Source organism: Colobus angolensis, unplaced genomic scaffold (genome assembly GCF_000951035.1).
Source record: "Colobus angolensis palliatus isolate OR3802 unplaced genomic scaffold, Cang.pa_1.0 Scaffold411, whole genome shotgun sequence".
Lineage (NCBI taxonomy): Eukaryota > Metazoa > Chordata > Mammalia > Primates > Cercopithecidae > Colobus > Colobus angolensis.
In genome coordinates this window covers 1897415-1916473 of record NW_012117500.1, presented here as the reverse complement: position 1 = coordinate 1916473, position 19059 = coordinate 1897415, and the positions used below count along the sequence as shown (strand labels likewise).

Genomic DNA, 19059 nt, shown 5'->3' with positions numbered 1-19059 from the left:
AGATTTTAAGCATTTTAAAAGGATGAATCCAGCTGGATGCAGTGGCTCATGCCTGTAATCCCAGCACTTTGGGAGGCCAAGGCAGGTGAATCATGAGATCAGGAGATTGAGACCATCCTGGCTAACACGGTGAAACTCTGTCTCTACTAAAAATACAAAAAGTTAGCCGGGCATGGTGGCGCACGCCTCTAATCGCAGCTAATCGGGAGGCTGAGGCAGGAGAATTCTTTGAACCAGGGAGGTAGAGGTTGCAGTGAGCTGAGATTGTGCCACTGCATTCCTGCCTAGATGACAGAGTGAGACTCCATCTCACACACACACAAAAAAAGATGAATCCAGGCTGAAAAAAAATACAGCTGCTCCACCAACAAGCTTCCTGAAACACACTGAGTTTCTCCCCTCCTATAGTGCTTCCTGGGAACTGTATCTGATGACATTTTCTCTCTGTCCTAGAATTCCAGTGCTGACCATCGAGTCCGACTGGACCTGGGCCTCTGGGACAAATTCAGTGAACTGGCCACCAAGTGCATTATTAAGATCGTGGAGTTTGCTAAACGTCTGCCTGGTTTCACTGGCTTGACCATTGCAGACCAAATCACCCTGCTGAAGGCCGCCTGCCTGGACATCCTGGTATGTGCTTTTTTGAGCTCTCAATGATGGGGCTGGGGAGGGAGAGAGGACACTGTGGAGGGGAGGGGAGGGGACCAGAGGCATTGAAGATCTCCAGAGGAGGTTTTGAGTTTCGACTCCAGCACTCACCTGACTTAGTAGGTGGACTCACCTAGCCTCTGGCTCCTTATCTGTGAAATGGGCTGAATTCCCATCCCTCAGGCTCACTGAGGTCTGTGAAGCTCAAATGAGCTGAGGTTGGCAAACTTTACAGGTGAATGCTGGTCTGTTTCAGTCTTCCTGAATGTTTCTAAGTTCACCCCGGACACCCTGATTTTACGAGAAATAAAATAATCACATATGCTCTCAGGACGCCTGGCACCTGTAAGTTACTGAGTAACCATTGCCACTCTTCCTCAGGTCTGTTTAGCAAACAGGACACATAAACATTCAAGCTTCCTGTACGACCACCACACGCAGGGACCTCTCTTAAGTGGGAGTGCGTTCGTGTGCTTAATTGTAGTAACTGTATTTGCTTTGCAGAATGGTTTATACCCAAAGCTGTGACAAACCTAATAAAAAGGCAATGCTTTTGCAGCACTTCAAAAGCTGATTTTACTTTCCCTATGTTCTGATGCATCCCTGGGAGAGGCTCCATGGGCCTCTCTGCATACATACGTCTAATGGGAGCTGCTCCCATCCAAGGAAACAGTCCCAGCCTGAAGTCCCCACCAGGGAAAGACAGGGTGGACATCCAGCCTATGGAAGACAAAGTATGCTGGCCTCCTTACCCTCTTTAAGGCTCTAGAAGCATAGCACGAGCAGGGCAGGGAGCCAAGGGGCATCAGATATCCCCTTTGTACAGGTGAGGAAACTGAGGCCCACAGACATGCTATGACTGAATATTTGCATCCTCTAAAAATATGTATGTTGAAGCCTTAATTCCCAGTGTGGTGCTATTAGGAGGTGAGACCTTTGGGGGGTGATTAAGTTTAGGTGAGGTCACAAGGATGGAGCCCCAGGATGGAATTAGTGCCCTTATAAGGAGATGAAGCCACCAGAGCTCCCTTTCTCTGCCTTGTGAGGATATAGCAGGAAGGCAGCTATATATAGAGAGGAGAGCCCTCACCAAGAACCCAGCCGTGCCGGCTCCCTGACCTCAGACTTTCAGCCTCTAGACCTAGGAGAAGCAAATGTTGTTGTTTAACGGGCCAGGTCTCTGTTATAGCAGCCTGAACTGACTAAGAACAGGAGGGCAGGGGTCTTCCCAAGGTCACAGATAGGGGTGGTGCAAGATCAGGGGTGGAGTGGGGTATAGAGCCAGGGTGGTACTGGGCTACCTCCGGGCCTAAGAGGATGTAAAAGAGGATGATGAAGCATAAACAGGAGCCCTTAGGGATAGCAGAGATGAGAAAGTTGTGGGCCGCAGTGAGAGAACCAGCTAGACCACCAGAGACAATTTGACAAATCAATAATGATATTAACAATGAGCTATTAGAACAATGTACGAAAATTACTGGGTCTTTTAATGCTTTCCTGACAAAAACTTAAAATGTAACACTCAGTAGAATTTCCCCTAAACCTCAGAACACTTCCAAGATATTAGCAGAGACTGGAGTTACCACCACAGTGTCTGAGTGGTCTGTGAGGTGACACACAGCAAATCAAGTCCACAGCAAGCAATGCTGTGTCATTCTGATAGCCTGTATCACGCAGCCACCCAGCAGGGCCTGGAGCCTTCCCAGTCGTCAGGTTCCGACCTTGATCTTCTCCTTGTTTCTTAATTCTTCTTTTGTCTAGTTGCCAGATGATGACAGTTTGTGATTCTCAGCCCCAACATACGGAGTGAGAGGTATACTCTGAGATCCTCCGGGAAAGTGGCTTATTTCTGCATAGCCACACACTTAGTGATCAGGGTGCAGTCTTCACAAGATTTAAATCCCCTTCCTCAATGTAGAAATCCCCTTCCTGCCTCCAGCAGCTCTCTTTCCACATCTCAGCTTATAGTGAATCCTGCAGCAGTCTTCCAGCCCTGTGGATCCAAGAATTAGCCATTAGCCCCTCAGTAGTCAGGTAGAACAGAAACCAATTTTTGTGACCTTGGCCAAGTTATTTAACTTCTCTAAGCCTCTGTTTACCTATGTATAAAATAGAAATGCAAATCATTAAGGCATTAAATAAGGTAATTACTTAAATGGGATTAACTATATTAACAGCTGTAATACCTAGCATGCAGCAGGTACTTAACCAATGACGTTGACAAGGCCAAAGCTGGGTTAATGTGGGCAATTTCAGCCCTGTGGTGGGAATCAGGAAACTTTCAGCCACTCCTTCCTAGGCCATGGGGGTGAGGAGTCTGGGTTGGGGTGCAACAGGCCAGGGAGGAAAATGTCCTGGTAGTTAAAGGGCAAAGACCTCCAGTCACACAAGACGAAGCTCGAAGGAATACCCGTTTGGCCCTAGGCAAGAGCTTGTTTCCAAGAATTTGTAGCAAAGGCAGTTAATCACAAGATCCTGCAAGTACACAAGTTCAAAGAGCATATTTTGAATGAGGATGTTAACTGGCAGAGCTGTTTAGAAGAATCTTCCTATCTAAGTCACTGATACGTGGTTAGAGTGGGACAGAGAAACCGGGCGGATGGACAGACAGACCGACCCAGGCTGAGGTTATTCTCAGACCCTAGAAAGGAAAACCCAGGCTCTCTCAAGGGTCACCAGCCCCGATTGAGTATGGTCTGTTCAGAGCCACGTGTCTCGTTGTATTGTGTGTGGTCTCTCCACAAGACAAGGTAATATTTCTGACTGTACGCCTGCCGGGGCCGGCACTTTCACAGGAAGATGCGGTCAGCTGTGGGACACGCAGCCGAGGCTCTCCGGGAAGGGTTGATTCAGAATCATGAGGTGAGGGCCCTCATGACATAGGCAGAGGATGGAAGGCCTCACCTTTCCTGCCCTTGCTCACCTTGCAGGGGAATTTCCCATCCTAGCCTCTGCTCGGTGGGGACCCTTTGGTGGGCAGCCCGTAGCTGGGCTTCCTGCACGAGAAGATTCTGAGGCCACACTTTGAGTTTCATGTTTTCCCACAGGAGCCAAGTAGCCAAAAATGTCTCTATTAAGATAGGCAGACTCTTCATAACCACTGCAGATGGGTTTTTTTATGTTTCTTTCTTCACTCAAGAGTTGGTAGCATCCTGGGGCTGTGTTCAGGCAAGTGAGGGAGTCCTGGAGCAGGAGTGGCCCCTTCACCTGGCTCTGCCCTCATGTTTCCTTCTTGTTCAATCTCCTTTGTCTCCTTTATGCCTTTTCTTCCACCCCCTCTCACCTGCCTCTTCTCCTCTGCAATAATTAGGATCAAATCTCTCTCAACTTAAGATAAAAATCATAAAAATAAACCTTGAGGTGTTCAGACTTTGGTTTCTCTGCCTCTTCTCTCCCTCCACCCCTCTTCCCTCCCTCCCTTCCTTCTCTTCCTCCTTCCACAAATATTTGTTGATGACCTACTGTGTGCCGGGCACTATTCTAAACCCTGAGGAGGCAGCAGAGGGAACCGAGCTAAAACCCCAGCCTTCATGGAGCTGACCTACTCCTGGGGGGACACAGACAGTAAGGAAGCAGATACACGGATCAGACAGCGTCTTACGTGCAACAAAGGAGAACAGAAGCAGAATCTGGGATGGAGCACAACGAAGGAGGGCTGGGGCTTGTTTCCGTAGCTCAGACACAGATGGCGTTTGAAGAAACCTGAATGAAGAAACAGAATTTCCCAGTGTTTCCCAGAAAGAGCCAGGCCTAGGAGAAGACCCTGATGGGAGGGGTGTGCGGGTCCTGGGGAGCCTAGAGAGAGTGGAGTTCAAAGGCCCTGGGGCAGGGGAAGCCCCGGCAGGTTGGAGGAAGTGAGTGTGCCTGGAAGGGAGTGAGCCAGGGGGGACGAGACGTTAGATCCCAGAGTGGGGCCTGTGATCATGCACAGATTCTCCTTCTTGGTCTCCTAAAGAGTCACTGGGTTTTGAGCAGAGGTGTACCACAGTCTGACTTTTGGTTTAAACGTTCGCTCTGTCTTGTCATGCAGCACTGCGTCAATATTGCTTGAAGTCATGATTCTCACACGTATTCGCTGAGCACTTACTTCATGGATGTGTGATGGCAGAGTGGAGAGTCCCTGTCCTGTTGCACTCTACAGTCAAGCTCTCCAGCCCCGCCTGGCCTGCCCCTACTTTTGCCACAGTATTTATCTCCTCCACTCACCCCCACCCCACTCCACTGCACCCCAGCCTGGCTCCACACGGATCCTGCTCCCCTTCAGCTTGCCCAGCTGTTGAATGTGGGCTCTGAAACTAGCTTGCCTGGGTTCAAAATCTGGCTCTGCTGCTTACTAGCTGTGTGACCTTGGGAAAGTTACTTCCCTCTCTGAGCCTCAGTTTCCTCGTATTTACGATGAAGATGGCAATAGCAGCTTCGTTTCAGGCTCTAGAAAGCATGAAATGAGGTGGCACGTAGAGCTTGGAACAGTGTGTGGCACCCCACAGGCCTCAGTTATGCGAGTGTTAGTGTTAAGTTGCACTACGCCCTCAGGGCTCCTGTTACTGTCCACATTTTGCAGGCGAGGCAGCTGAGGCCCAAGGGGAAGCCAAAAACCCATAGAGCTCCCCCGAGAGAGTTTCCAGCCTCTGGATCAAGGAGGGCAACATCGCTTTTGCAAAGTAGAAAACCTTGAGCAATTTTCGGATGAGAAAGTGACTTGCTTTGCCAGGGTTTGTTTCAAGACTGTGGTGGAGAATTCATTAAGTAGCTGTATTTTTTTACAATGAAATTAAACCCTGTGGGAACACAGTGAGGGATCATGATCCACTTGTGATTCTGAAGACAGGGTTTTCATAGCCGCCCGCGTGGGCAAATGATGGGGCAAGCTGGTGTGCCGCAGTCACGCGTGGGTGGTGCAGCCAGGCCACTCCGCGGAAATCAGAGGGGCCTTCCTTCCTGGACCGGGGCTCAGGCCGTCTCGCCTCTGCCGGGCTTGCCGTCGTAGAAGAGCCATTGCCTGTGTTTCTCAGAGCTCATTGGAACTTCAGAAACATGACTGATTGTATTTGTCAACATGGGAGAGAGCTCAGAGAGGCGAAGCGACTTGCCCCAGGTCGCACAGCTGGTAAACAGCGGAGCCAGATGTTGAACACAGGCGAGCTGCCCTCAGAGCCCACATTCAGCAGCGTGGGCAGGCTGAAGGGGAGCAGGGTCAGTGTGCAGCCAGCACGGGGTGGCCGGGGTGGGTGAAGGAGGTAAACACTGTTGTAAAACTGGGGGCAGGGCAGGCGGGGTTGAAGAGCTTGACTGGAAATTCGAGCTGTCCATCTGGCCTAACTCACAAGGGCGCCTCTCTTGGCTATATCACCTCCTGGTGCTGCCTCGAGCCTCAGTCAAGCTCTTTCTTGACCCAGAGCCTTTTTACATCCCATTCCCTCTGTCTCGATTACCCACCCTCTTCTCCTCACATCCTTCCTGGCGTATTTCTCATCTCAGCTGAAATGCCATGTCTTCAGAAAAGCCTTCCCCGACCAGCCACCCGATTCCTTCCTCACACCGCGGGTCTGTCCCAAGCTCTTAAGGTATAGCGTAATTACAGGTGCATTCCCCAGCAGCTTCTCCCCCGGTCTCTAGTCTCAGTGAGAGCAGGAACCGTCTTAGGGTTGCTCGCTGTGGCAGAGTTCCAGGCTCGATAGGAGGATTTAGTGAATAGTTGTGAATGAATGAATGAGCAAATGAATTAAAAGTCAAAATTCAAATTCCAGCATATATGCTGCTTTTGGAATGTCACGCCTGTTAAGGCTTCAAGATTTAAAGTCTTTTCCTACAAGACACACGACTTCCTGAGTCCTGCCGCCCGCCCACTGCCCTTACTGCCCCCAAGGAAAATATTCCCATGCCAGTCACAGCAGCACCTTGCTTCTGGTGACACAAAAGTGATGGCCTGTGTGACTTCAAAATGTGATTTGTGGCTCCTTGAGGCCCTGGAGACCATGCAGCTGTATAGCCATGGAGGGCCGTTCCCGTGTGAACCTGTACCTGCCTCTCCCCTTCCTAGGCACTCAGTAGAGACGAGAGCCCAGGCTGGTGGGGAGCGAACTCTGGCCTTGGAGTCCCACAGCCTGAGCTCAGGCTTCACCATTGCGCCTGGACATCTGTGCCATCATGAGGAGGCCCTGGGTCTCTCCTGGCCTCAGCTTACCCACCCGTAGATGTGGCACGATTACCGCGTGAGGCACCAGGAATTGCTATGGGGTAGCCAGTGTAGCGGTTAAGAGGGTGGGCTTTGCAGTTCAACTCTCTGGGTTCAAATCCCAGCTCTGCCATGTAGGAGCTGAGTGAACTTAGGGAAGCTAACTTACCTCTCTGAGCCTCAGTTTCCTCACCAATTGAATAAGTAGAATAGTAGCTCCTCTCCATTTAGGTTGCTGGAATAAAGAATTGAGTTAATTAGATCCTGGCGCCTAGTGAGTGTTCCTCTAAATAAGGCGTAGTCATCAGTCTTGAGTAAGCCTAGGCTGCCTTTGTGAAGTGTTGTGTCTGAGCGGCCAGGCAATAGCACCTGGGGCTGTGCCGTCAAGTTCAGCAGCTGCGAGGTAGTTGTGGCTCCTGAGCACCTGGAAATGTGCCTGGTGTGAAGTGTGGATTGCAAAATAAACACTGTCTTTTAAAGACATAGTATTTAAACATGTATAATATCTCCTCAATGATTTTCTGTATTGATTACATGTTGAAACAAAAATAATTTGGGTATCTTAAGTTAAAATAGATTATTAAAATAATTCCATCTATTTCTCTTAACATTGCAAAACAATGGCTACTAGAGTGCTGGTCTACAAAACAGAGACAGTGACAGTAACAAGGCTCTCCTGCTGCTTCTAACGTCTGTATTTTCTCCTCAGTTAAGGCAGGCTGGCTACAGGTCCCATTGGGGAAAACGTGTTGTTCCCATGAACTCATCACAACCGGCACTATGTGTGCTGCATGTGTCATTGTTATTAGTATCTCTACTTAAACGTTGTTACTAGTATCACTACTTAAACATTCCCACAGGCATATGGGGATAGACTGTCAAATCAGATCAGGATCTGCCCGCATGTTGCCAAACACAATCAGTGTAGAGTGACCAAGATGGGTGAACAACCTGAGCTTTCTCCTTTGCCTGAAAACTGGGCAATCCCTTGATGCCTCCCTCTGAGGTTTACAAGACAGAAGAGAGTCTGATGAAGGAATTCAGTTTGTTCATTCAAGAAATATTCATTAACCACCTGCTGCATAGAGGGCACTGTTCTAGACATTAAAGACACAGCAGAGAGCAAGACAGGTGTCAACAGCAGTCTCATTCTTAGAGCTCATATTCTAGAAGGGAGATAGGCCAGGAAACTCAGATCGTGACAACTGCTGTGAAGAAAAGAAAACAGGGTGGTGGTTTGCATTGTGAAATACTACACAGCAGTGAAAAAGAATGAACTATTGCTCTGTACACTCATGTGGGTGAATCACACAGAGATAATATTGAGTGAATAAATCAGACACAAAAGAGAATATTCTGTATAATTCTATTGATCTGAAGTTCAAGAACTTGCAAAACTAACTTGTAAGAATAGAGATCAAAATAATGGTTACTTTTGAGGAAGAGGTTTGATTAGGAGTAGTCAAAGGAGCCGGTAGGTGCTGGAAATACCGGTATCTTGATCTAGGTGGTAGTTGCACAGGTATATGGTTAGGGAAAATGCCTTAAGCTGTACTCTTGAGATTTGTGTACAGCTCCAGGCTTGTATGCTATATTCATCATCTATTGCAGTGTAACAAAATACCACAAAACTTACCGCTTAAAACATAAGCATTCTTATCTCCCATAGTCACAGTGGTTCAGGAATCTGGTACTGACTTCATTGAGTGGTTCTGGCTCAGTATCTGTCATGAAATAGCAATCAAGACACCAGTCAGAGCTGCAGTCATCTAAAGAATTCCAGAGGCCGGAAGCTCTCTGCCTCCACAATCACTCATCACATTTGTCTAGCAATTTAGTGCTGGTCATTGATGGGAGGACTCAGTTTCTTTCTCCGTGGACCTGTCCATAGGGCTGGATAACTGTCCTCTTGAAATGTCAGCTAGCTTCCCCCAGAGCAAGAGATTCAAGAAAGAGCGAGCAACAGATTCAAGAAAGAGCAAGCAAGAAGGAAGTGACAATGCTTTTTGTGACCTAGTTTCAGAAGTCACACACCATCACTTTCACCATATTCTATTTGTTAGATGGAAATCGCTCAGTCCAGGCCATACCCAAGGGGAGGGGAATTAAGCTCCACCCCTTAAAGGGAGTAGGATCAAAGAACTTGCACACATATTTTTAAACCACCACATGTTATACCTCAATTTTAAAACGATTATTTCTTATTCCAAAAACCAAAAGCATGATGGGATAGAAAATAATGGGTTTTAGAAAGCATTTTCACCGAGGCTTTAGAGGAGGTGACATTCAAGCTGAACTCTGAGAAGTGAGCCATGTAAAGATCAGGGAAAAGCACTGAAGCTAGAGGGAAAAGCAAGTGCAAACACTGCCTCAGCAGCGCGTCATTGAAGCATCACAAAGCAGACCCAGATGGCCGGAAGTTCCAAGAGCAAAGGGAAGGAGAAGTAGTTGAAGTCGGCAAGGTGGGGAGAGGCCGCGGAGGCCGCAGAAAGAAGTCTGGATTCTATTCTGAAGGGGACTAGAAGTCATTTGAGGAGTTCTCTCCTCTGATGAACATTTTGGACAACATGCTCTGGCTGCCGTGGATGGACCGCGTAGTCCTCAGGCGGGAATGGGGATCAGGGATCACTTCAGAGGCCCCCACCGTAAGAGAGGCAATGGCAGCTTGGTGGACAAGTCCCTGGTTCTGCCTCTGGGTTCCCACATCGTCAGATTCTTCCAGGGTTCCATTATCAAGCAGGCCTCCCCCAAGACACACACACAACTCACACTCCCACCAGAAGCAGGAGAGAGATGCACAGTCGTCTTTGCTGACGGCAGGAAGAGAAGGTTCTTTTTGCCCTGAGGAGGATCAAGTTTGACCATCAACTGGAGCTTTGTGTTGTCCAACAGGGCCCAGCTTTGCTGAGACAGCCTGGCCTAGGCTATTTTTACCCATCTCGTGGGGCCTGGATGCTCGTCTTTCCAGATAAGATGCCTTCCTTTCAAACAAAGAGTGTTTTAATCCTGGAGAAGTACTTGGTGGTTGCCACTGGCATTTGATTTTAGTGTGACAAAATGAAACGACTTGGGTTCTCTCCGGAGACAGAACCAGCCGGAAGCAGTGAGGAGGATGCCCGTTTCACATGGGGGCTGTCCTGTTTCAGGCTGGGGCCGGGGCAGGGAATGGAGGCTCCACGGATGAAAGAAGACATTGAGCAGTCTTCCTCCTCGGGCCACGTGCGTTCCTCTCTGGAGGTACCGGTTGCACTTGGTTTCAGCTTTGAACTTTCCAGGAAGAGAGGCAACAGAACATGGTTTAAATGCCTCATCAGAATCCAAATACATTCTAACTTTTGAGGGGGAAAACCTTTTCGAATAGAATAGTTAGAAGCATTTGAGGGCTGCCGTTTCGATGTGGATTTCTAAGTGAGTTATTGGCAATTTGCAGAGTCCTAAATCCTGGTCTTTCGTTCCTTTCCGACAAATCTCTGGATTCTTTCATTTTTGCAGGGGACAGATCTCATGCATTCATTTCTTGGCAGCATGTTAAAGCTGCAAAGACCTATTTAGTACCCATTTGATTCCAGACTAGAAATGTATCCGGGGATTTGGGGCCCATAAATATTGAGCACACTACCTGTGTTGTTGTTGTTGTTGTTGAGACAGGGTCTCCACTCTGTCGCCAAGGCTGAAGCACAGTGGCACGATCCCAGCTCACTGCAACCTCCCCCTCCCAGTGCAAGCGATTCTCCAACCTCAGCCGCCCCAGTAGCTGGGACTACAGGTGTGCTTCACCAGGCCTGGCTAATGTTTGTGCTTTTTGGTAGAGACAGGTTTCACCATGTGGGCCAGGCTGGTCTCGAGCTCCTGACTGCAGGTGATCCATCCACCTTGACCTCCCAAAGTGCTCACTGTGACTGTCGCTTGGTAACTCCCTGCATAGGCAGTATTTCCTCATGTTTCTCCAGGTAGTTGAAGCAACATCAGGCTGGGGATTGGAAGACCCGTATTCTAGGCTCTAGCACTGTCGCTTGTGTGATGTTGGGCACCACACTTGATCTTCCAGGGCTTGCAGGGGAAATGTGAGGCTTTATGCCCAGTGACTTCTGAGTTTTCTTACTGCTCTGACATTGGGAATGGCTTCATACCCCATCAGTTACCGAGGTGAAGTGAAACAGGTCAACCAGTTGGGAACCCAGAGGAAATGGCTGGGCTAGCTCAGAAGGGCCTCTGGACAAGTATCTGGGAGGTGAAAGGAACCACCCATCCAGTGAAGAGAGATCATGGTAGTGTTTTGATAACTACTCACATTAACGGTCAATTGCTGATTCACTTTGCCACTTGATCATATAGTAGGAGCATTAAGAAGTTTGATGACATGTCCTGATTTAGATATCTCTACCACCCCTCCCAATATAAAATGAGGTTTCGTTTCCAGGCCACAAGCTCTGCACCCCTCTACACGCCTCTACACCAGGTATGCCACCGTGAATAGTTAGCAGTTATGTGCTGCACAGAAGTGTCCAGTAAGGCTGATATCGAAGTCAATACTGGGCTAAAGGTCACCTAACCTTAGAGAGGTGTCTAGGTTTGAGTATTGGCATAAAGAGAGAATGAGGCAGCTATGGAGCAGTGGTTAAAAGCACAGGTTCTAGAAAAAGATAGCCTAAATCCAATCATTCTACCAGCTTATGTGACCTAGCATAAGCTATTCAGATGTGTTTCCCCAGCTAATAGTAACAACTCATGGGTTGATAGGAGAAATAATACGCTAGTGTTTAGTTACGGTACCTGGTAGGTGATGAGTAAAACATTAGCTCTTACTGTGTGTCGGGGATGAAGAGTGCTACTCATTCACAGTTTTCCTCTTGGAGTTTTAAGCAATAACACACTGAAGTCAGACTTTAAAAAAATCTACTAACAGAGGCGCTGCACCCTCACTCTAGAGGATGTCCTGGTGCCTTCCTCCGTATACACGCGGGAGTCCTTCGTGTAGGAAGAAGGCTGGCTTCTAGGTCACTGCCTTCTTGGAGATTTAGAGAACCCAAAAGCATGTGACCATTGCAGTGCAACTGTCCCATCGTGGTTCGTGTGGTCCAGTGGGTGTGAGGCTCTTGTGGATCCACCACCACTCAGATAGGACTGACTTCCCCATGGGAAGTGTCCTGGTCCCAAACCCCCAGTGTTTCCCTGACAAGATGAGAGATTTGACAGAAGTTTTTTTTTTAGGAGACCTGATGGGAATAGGGGCAGGATGCAGAGGGCTTTACTACAAGGAGTTCCCTCCTAGGTAGGGGGTCCTGTGTCTTCCTCAGAGGCCACTCGTCTCTGCACATGGCCATGTAACAGGAATAATGCAGGCCTTTCCGATCACATCTGTCCTCCTGTAGGTTGATACTGAGGTGGACATTCACAGGGCTATACCCAGTCAAATTAAGTGCCAGTATCTGGGAAAAACTCTCAACTTCTTCAGCCTACTGAGTTATTCACTTTTGATTTACTTCTCTCTGTGCTTCAAGCATCTCTGAAACTTTTTCAGAGGGAAAAGTCAAGTATGGCAACCTGGTCAGCAGAGACCTTTTACCGTTGGTGCAGAAATGTGGTTCTGGGTGGGGAAGTGCTCTGGAATGCACAGAGCTCCTTACCAGCATTTAGGCTTAATAGGGCAGTGGAAACATGAGCCAGGATTGAGTATCGACAGAAGCAAGGCATTTTCAGTTTGTTTTGCTCTGAGTGAGGCTTAGAGGCACAGGGCAGTGAGCAGGAGTCTCCTCAGTAGCTGGCGCCCCAGGGGGCCAACAGGGTTATGTGTCAAGCATACACTGGGTGGGACTGGGAGACTCTGGCGGAGTGACTCAGGCTTTTTGCCTGTAGAAATCCTGCCAACACTTTAGGGTTTGGTGGAAATGCCACCTCTTTATGGATCTGCCCTTGATTTCCTCTTGGCTATTTCTGAGCTTTCCTTCTTCTGAACTCCCTAGTACCTTGCTGGTTTCACTCACGTGCCTTGTATTGTAGCTGTCTGTGTAACTATGCGATCAGAGGCATCATGGGAGAGACAGCCTAACTTGGGTTTGAGTCAGATTCAGTTACATGTTAACTATGTGACATTGGGCACATCATAAGTCCTTCATTTGTAAAATAAGAATAATATTCATTTTACCAAGCTGTTTGAAAGATTGAATATAGGGTGTGTACAAAACTTGATATATACTCTGCATTTAATAAACGATATTGTCATTTATTGTACACCGTAAGCTCTTAAAAAATAGAAGCTTATTCATCTTTTTTTTTTAAAACCTCCAGCACCTGGCACAGTGCCTGGGACATACTTAGGTACTCAGTAAATGTTTATTTGAATCAAATAATGAATTACTTTTAAAAAGATATTTCTCAGAATTTCCTGTGTCCTGTTTAGTATTTCCTAAAAAACTTCAGCCCCTAGGTTTTGACTTCTGTAGTCTCTTAATGAAAGAGCTAAAGAAGACTAAAGACGACATTCAGCATGTGAAAGGGGGACACACTGCCCCATGTGATGTAAGAGCTCCTTGGAAATCTTCATGTTATTTCCTGCTTACATCTGATTGATGATTTCAGGACAGGCTGGCTTAGAACGTCCATCATTTTTTTTTTTTTCCCCTTCCAGATTCTTAGAATTTGCACCAGGTATACCCCAGAACAAGACACCATGACTTTTTCAGACGGCCTTACCCTAAATCGAACTCAGATGCACAATGCTGGATTTGGTCCTCTGACTGACCTTGTGTTCACCTTTGCCAACCAGCTCCTGCCTTTGGAAATGGATGACACAGAAACAGGCCTTCTCAGTGCCATCTGCTTAATCTGTGGAGGTACCAACTATGTAGAAAAGCCTCATGAAATTCCATGAAGAACAGTTTATACTTGCCAATTTGTGAAAAATTCCTCATTTCCCTTTCGGAGTTGTTTACATGGGAAAAGATGTGAATAAAGCCAGGCATACATGCCTGGGTTCGTTGTATTTTTTCATGTTGTTACAAATTAACTAATGGTATTTGGGATCCTTCTGCTCAAAAAGAAATCCCAAAAAGCTATTACTCCAATTGCCACAGGTTTTTTTTTTTTTTTCTTAAATGTAGGATCAGACTATTGTAAAATGAATTGCCTGGGGACATTTGAATGATGACCAGGGACTTGTATGTGCTGTTTGTTATTTAGTGGGTAGGTATACAAGTATTTGGCTGGGCCCTCCCACCAACCCTTGGAGGACTGGGATAAAATTTAGCTTTCTTCTCTGTAGTGACCCCTACTGGCCTACAGGAGGCTGACTCATAAGTGGTTAAAAAGTAATAGCTTTAATTAAGGAGCCGATTTACTTTGTGCTAAAATAACCATCCTGCTCAAGGTTTTAATTCAGTTCGGTAGTGACACCTTCTGGTCACAGGAGGTAATTCTTTCCCTAGGACAAAAGCAACCAGCCATCAAAATGTTTATACTATCAAGGGGGGTGGTTTTTTTTTTCTTTCAAGTATCACTGCTTAAAGCAATTGCGTAAGTCTGCAAATTTGTGTATGTAATTGAATTACCAAATTAATGAACTCAGTAGGAATAAGGAAACAAGGAAGAGGGGAAAAGGGCATAAATCCTGATTTTATTTAATACTTTATTCCTGGTATGTAGACCGCCAGGACCTTGAGGAACCGACAAAAGTAGATAAACTACAAGAACCATTGCTGGAAGCACTAAAAATTTATATCAGAAAAAGACGACCCAGCAAGCCTCACATGTTTCCAAAGATCTTAATGAAAATCACAGATCTCCGTAGCATCAGTGCTAAAGGTATGTCTTTGTGCTGTCAGTACTGTAGTCACACAGTGGACTTGAGGGCCTCACCAGGTTGTGTTGCTTTATTCAATTCAGGATGTTTAACGGTTGCTTTTTAAGTTTTGGAACTCATTTCTCATTGAAATCAAAAGAATTAGTATCCCCCACCCCCACCCCACCCCCCAAAAAAACCTCAAATCTTACCCTATTCAACTATCTTAATGATTGAGAGCTTTAAAATTTGACTGATTAGAAAAACATTGTTTTCAAGAGAATGTACTATAACAGGCTAATTGTCTAGGTTCATACATTTAATTCCAGCTTTCTACACACCTCTGGCTTATGTAACCTTGACTCCAGTTTTTCCTGAATATCTAAACCTTTGTTAAGTTTCTCTCAATCACTTTAGCCACTGCTCTTTTGTATATAGGCAGATTTCCTTCTGCACACTTCTAAGCAAAGGAACTCTTGCCTTCCTAAGAGGTATAAATATTCTTTGCCTTGTGATTTTCTGTTTATGTAGCAACTCAAGCAATTATAGAGGTGCCTAGAGCTATATCACAGTTGAATGTTAACAGTAAGGTTTTTCTATGTAGAGACATCACTCAGCAGCTACCCCTGGTACCAAATGGGTTACTGCCATTCTCCTTTCCCCATCAGACTACTTACTCTGTCTCTGAAGATGTTTGCTAGCCAAGGAATAAACTCTGTATTTCAGAAAGTGCTTAAAAGCACAGGGAACTTGTTTGACAAGCAGTCTTAACTCTTGAGCTCCTTCTAAGAGGTCTCCTCGATGAGCATTCTGAATTCATCCTTGCATGGAATTAAGAGAAGTAAACAGCAGATACCAGTGTGGTTGTGAATATGGTATCTTCGATTTTTAAAAACGAGGCTATTTAACTTAATACTGTCATTCTGTATAGATGACTAGTGATATCTAATAGAATTTACTGCAATTACAGAAATCATCTGTACTGTCCATTTCAGTAGCCACTAGACACAAGAGGTTCTCGAGCACTTGAAGTGTGGCTTATGCAACTGAGGCACTGTTTTTCTAATTTTATTTAACAAACTTAAATTTAGCTACCTAGTGGGTACTGTACTGGACAGAGTGCTGCTAAATCAAGTTGTTAATAATAACCGCACATTGTCAGTTCCTCTGTTTGTGGGTAACTGGCATCAGCCTGTCTTTTTCAAGATACACTTCTTTCATCAGGAACTTCTCTTTGTAAATTGTGATTTCCTGAAACAAAGACATCAAGTTTAAATGTCACCACATCTCTGCTGCTTTTCCATAAAGTAAAAATGTTTTAATGGTGTAAAATAAGGATGGCCTCTGGGAGGCACTGTTTGCATAATTTTCTGTTATCAAAAGGAGCAATCGTATCAGTTACTGCTTGCATAAAAGACGAATAAAGTTCTAGCAGATCATAAAAAGACCCTCTCTTATCAACATACTATGAGTCTGAGCTGGCTGAGAACCCAATCTAACTTCAGAATAAACAAACATGATTTTTGGTGGATGCAATTCCCATTCCAAATACATCTTTGTATTTATGAGTGTGATAGTAATCGATGGATCCTTTTCAACAAAAAGCCACCTGATAGCAACATTTTATAATTCCTAAGTGACAGTCTCAGGAAACACTTCTGTTAAAATGTATGAAAATTGGTCCCTGGTTATCTGTCATAGCTTAACTCCTTATCTTAACCAGATTTCCATTCTCTCTTTGGAAAAGGTGCAGAACGTGTTATTACCTTGAAAATGGAAATTCCTGGATCAATGCCACCTCTCATTCAAGAAATGCTGGAGAATTCTGAAGGACATGAACCCTTGACCCCAAGTTCAAGTGGGAACACAGCAGAGCACAGTCCTAGCATCTCACCCAGCTCAGTGGAAAACAGCGGGGTCAGTCAGTCACCACTCGTGCAATAAGACATTTTCTAACTACTTCAAACATTCCCCAGTACCTTCAGTTCCAGGATTTAAAATGCAAGAAAAAACATTTTTACTGCTGCTTAGTTTTTGGACTGAAAATATATTAAAACTCAAGAAGGACCAAGAAGTTTTCGTATGTATCAATATATATACTCCTCACTGTGTAACTTACCTAGAAATACAAACTTTTCAAATTCTAAAAATATCAGCCATTTCATGCAACCAGAAACTAGTTAAAAGCTTCTATTTTCCTCTTTGAACACTCAAGATTGCATGGCAAAGACCCAGTCAAAATGATTTACCCTGGTTAAGTTTCTGAAGACTTTGTACATACAGAAGTATGGCTCTGTTCTTTCTATACTGTATGTTTGGTGCTTTCCTTTTGTCTTGCATACTCAAAATAACCATGACATCAAGGTTATGAAATAGACTACTGTACATGTCTGCCTACGTTCAAAAAGATAACTGTCTTGCTTTCATGGAATAGTCAAGACATCAAGGTAAGGAAACAGGACTATTGTACAGTATGACAAGATAAGACTGAAGATATTCTAATTTAGTTAGTATGGAAGCTTGTCTTTGCTCTTTCTGATGCTCTCAAACTGCATCTTTTATTTCATGTTGCCCAGTAAAAGTATACAAATTCCCTGCACTAGCAGAAGAGAATTCTGTATCAGTGTAACTGCCAGTTCAGTTAATCAAATGTCATTTGTTCAATTGTTAATGTCACTTTAAATTAAAAGTGGTTTATTACTTGTTTAATGACATAACTACACAGTTTTAAAAAAAAAAAATTTTACAGTAATGATAGCCTCCAAGGCAGAAACACTTTTCAGTGTTAAGAAGTTTTTGTTTACCTGTTCACAAGCCATTAGGGAAATTTCATGGGATAATTAGCAGGCTGGTCTACCACCTGGACCATGTAACTCTAGTGTCCTTCCTGATTCGTGCCTAATATTGGGATTTTTTTTCCAGCCTTCTTGATGCCAAGGGGCTAATATTAACTCCCAAAGAAAGACACAGGCATAGAATCTGACTCCTTTGACCTTGTTCAATCACTATGAAGCAGAGTGAAAGCTGTGGTAGAGTGGTTAACAGATACAAGTGTCAGTTTCTTAGTTCTCATTTAAGCACTAGTGGAATTTTTTTTTTTTTTTTTTATATATATATACTAGCAAGTCTGTGATGTACTTTCACTGGCTCTGTTTGTACATTGAGATTGTTTGTTTAACAATGCTTTCTATGTTCATATACTGTTTACCTTTTTCCATGGAGTCTCCTGGCAAAGAATAAAATATATTTATTTTAAAGGTGTGTGGGAGCCTTTACTACACCTTTATCTTCAGTAAAGAGACAGAGAACACAGTTCCATTTTTAATGTTTAAATTTCATTTCAAAAAGCAGGTCTGTAGTTTTTGTAACCATGACAGTTAAAATCTGTGCTAATGCACGGCAGTCTATAACAATTCTACAAGCCAATCAGACAGACAGTACGTGACAATTCAATGAGTAAAAAAGAGCATAAAACTGTATGTGTAAGAACAAAATGTTAAAAGGCCTACCACAATAATAAAAATCCATCATCAATTACATCATCACATTAAAATAAGCCAGATGTACAAAAGTCTGAGACAGAAAAGACAAAAGGACAACACAAGATATTTGTTGAAAAATGTTTGTTTGTGCTCTTTGGGCACTTAATTAAACATTGCAAAATCAACATCTTCTTCTTCTTCATCAGACTCTGCAAAATATTTTACTTCTTTCCTAGCCCGACCGGTTCGTGGGAGAGAAGGTGGCTCAGAAGGGAAGTCTGAGGGGAAGATGTCCACATCGGAATCCTGATCAAAGGATGTTTTCTTCGGTTTCTAGATTTTTTTTTTCAATAGATGATTAGATTTAAAAGTTATTAAAAGAAATAAAGACTAGTATGAAGAACTATCACTCCTTAAACTTCACTTATGTTTAGGAAGTATTACAAACAATGGAACTTTTAAAATTAGAGTCGCAATGCTAACCTAAGTGTAAGACCAGTTACCTTATTTTTTGGAGGAAAAAGATTACATACAGTAATTCGCCACCTAGGTGGTTTCATATTTACCAAGTTCTAGCCTGAAAAATGTAACACTTATATTCTAAAACTGTATTTTACCCAAAAAGTACGCCTAATGCCCAGATTAGTAAAAATTCAAGCTGTCCTATTGCTAAGTACGTATCAAGAATTCATGGGAGGAAACAAGACTCCTGCACCATGTGGAGTATGCCCTGTTAAGTGTTTGTTTTAAAAAATGCAAAGCATCACCGAGGTGGACCTGAGACACAGAAGATGACTGGATGGAAAAGGTCAGTGTGGAAATCAACATAAAGCTATGATCATCTACATTGGTATTTTTAAGTTTTACTAGGAAGAGAAAAAAAGGGATGGAGGCAGCTGATGTCATTCATTTACCTAAAAAAAAATAGTGTACTTCTGGAAAAGGGTCAGACTAATTGGGAAAATTAGCCACAGTCA

At 44.6% G+C, this 19059-nt stretch overlaps 2 protein-coding genes across 7 annotated transcripts in view; one reads left to right on the top strand and one right to left on the bottom strand.

Moving 5' to 3' along the window:
* RARB (retinoic acid receptor, beta) overlaps positions 1-17857 on the top strand; it is a 424977-nt gene extending 407120 nt beyond the window's left edge. For 5 of the 6 annotated variants that reach the window (XM_011956243.1, XM_011956250.1, XM_011956246.1 and 2 more), the window contains exons 5-8: positions 454-630; positions 13452-13656; positions 14465-14623; positions 16348-17857. In XM_011956243.1, coding sequence (XP_011811633.1) covers positions 454-630; positions 13452-13656; positions 14465-14623; positions 16348-16544 — 738 coding nt within the window. In that variant the 3' untranslated portion in view covers positions 16545-17857. The remainder of the gene's footprint in view (positions 1-453; positions 631-13451; positions 13657-14464; positions 14624-16347) is intronic. The other variant, XM_011956247.1, reaches the window with a different exon arrangement.
* A 51-nt stretch (positions 17858-17908) lies between these two features.
* The window catches only part of TOP2B (topoisomerase (DNA) II beta 180kDa), a 66520-nt gene continuing 65369 nt past the window's right edge, over positions 17909-19059 (bottom strand). Inside the window, exon 36 of the mRNA XM_011956240.1 lies at positions 17909-18415. Within this exon, the coding sequence (XP_011811630.1) occupies positions 18245-18415 (171 nt within the window). The 3' untranslated portion in view covers positions 17909-18244. The remainder of the gene's footprint in view (positions 18416-19059) is intronic.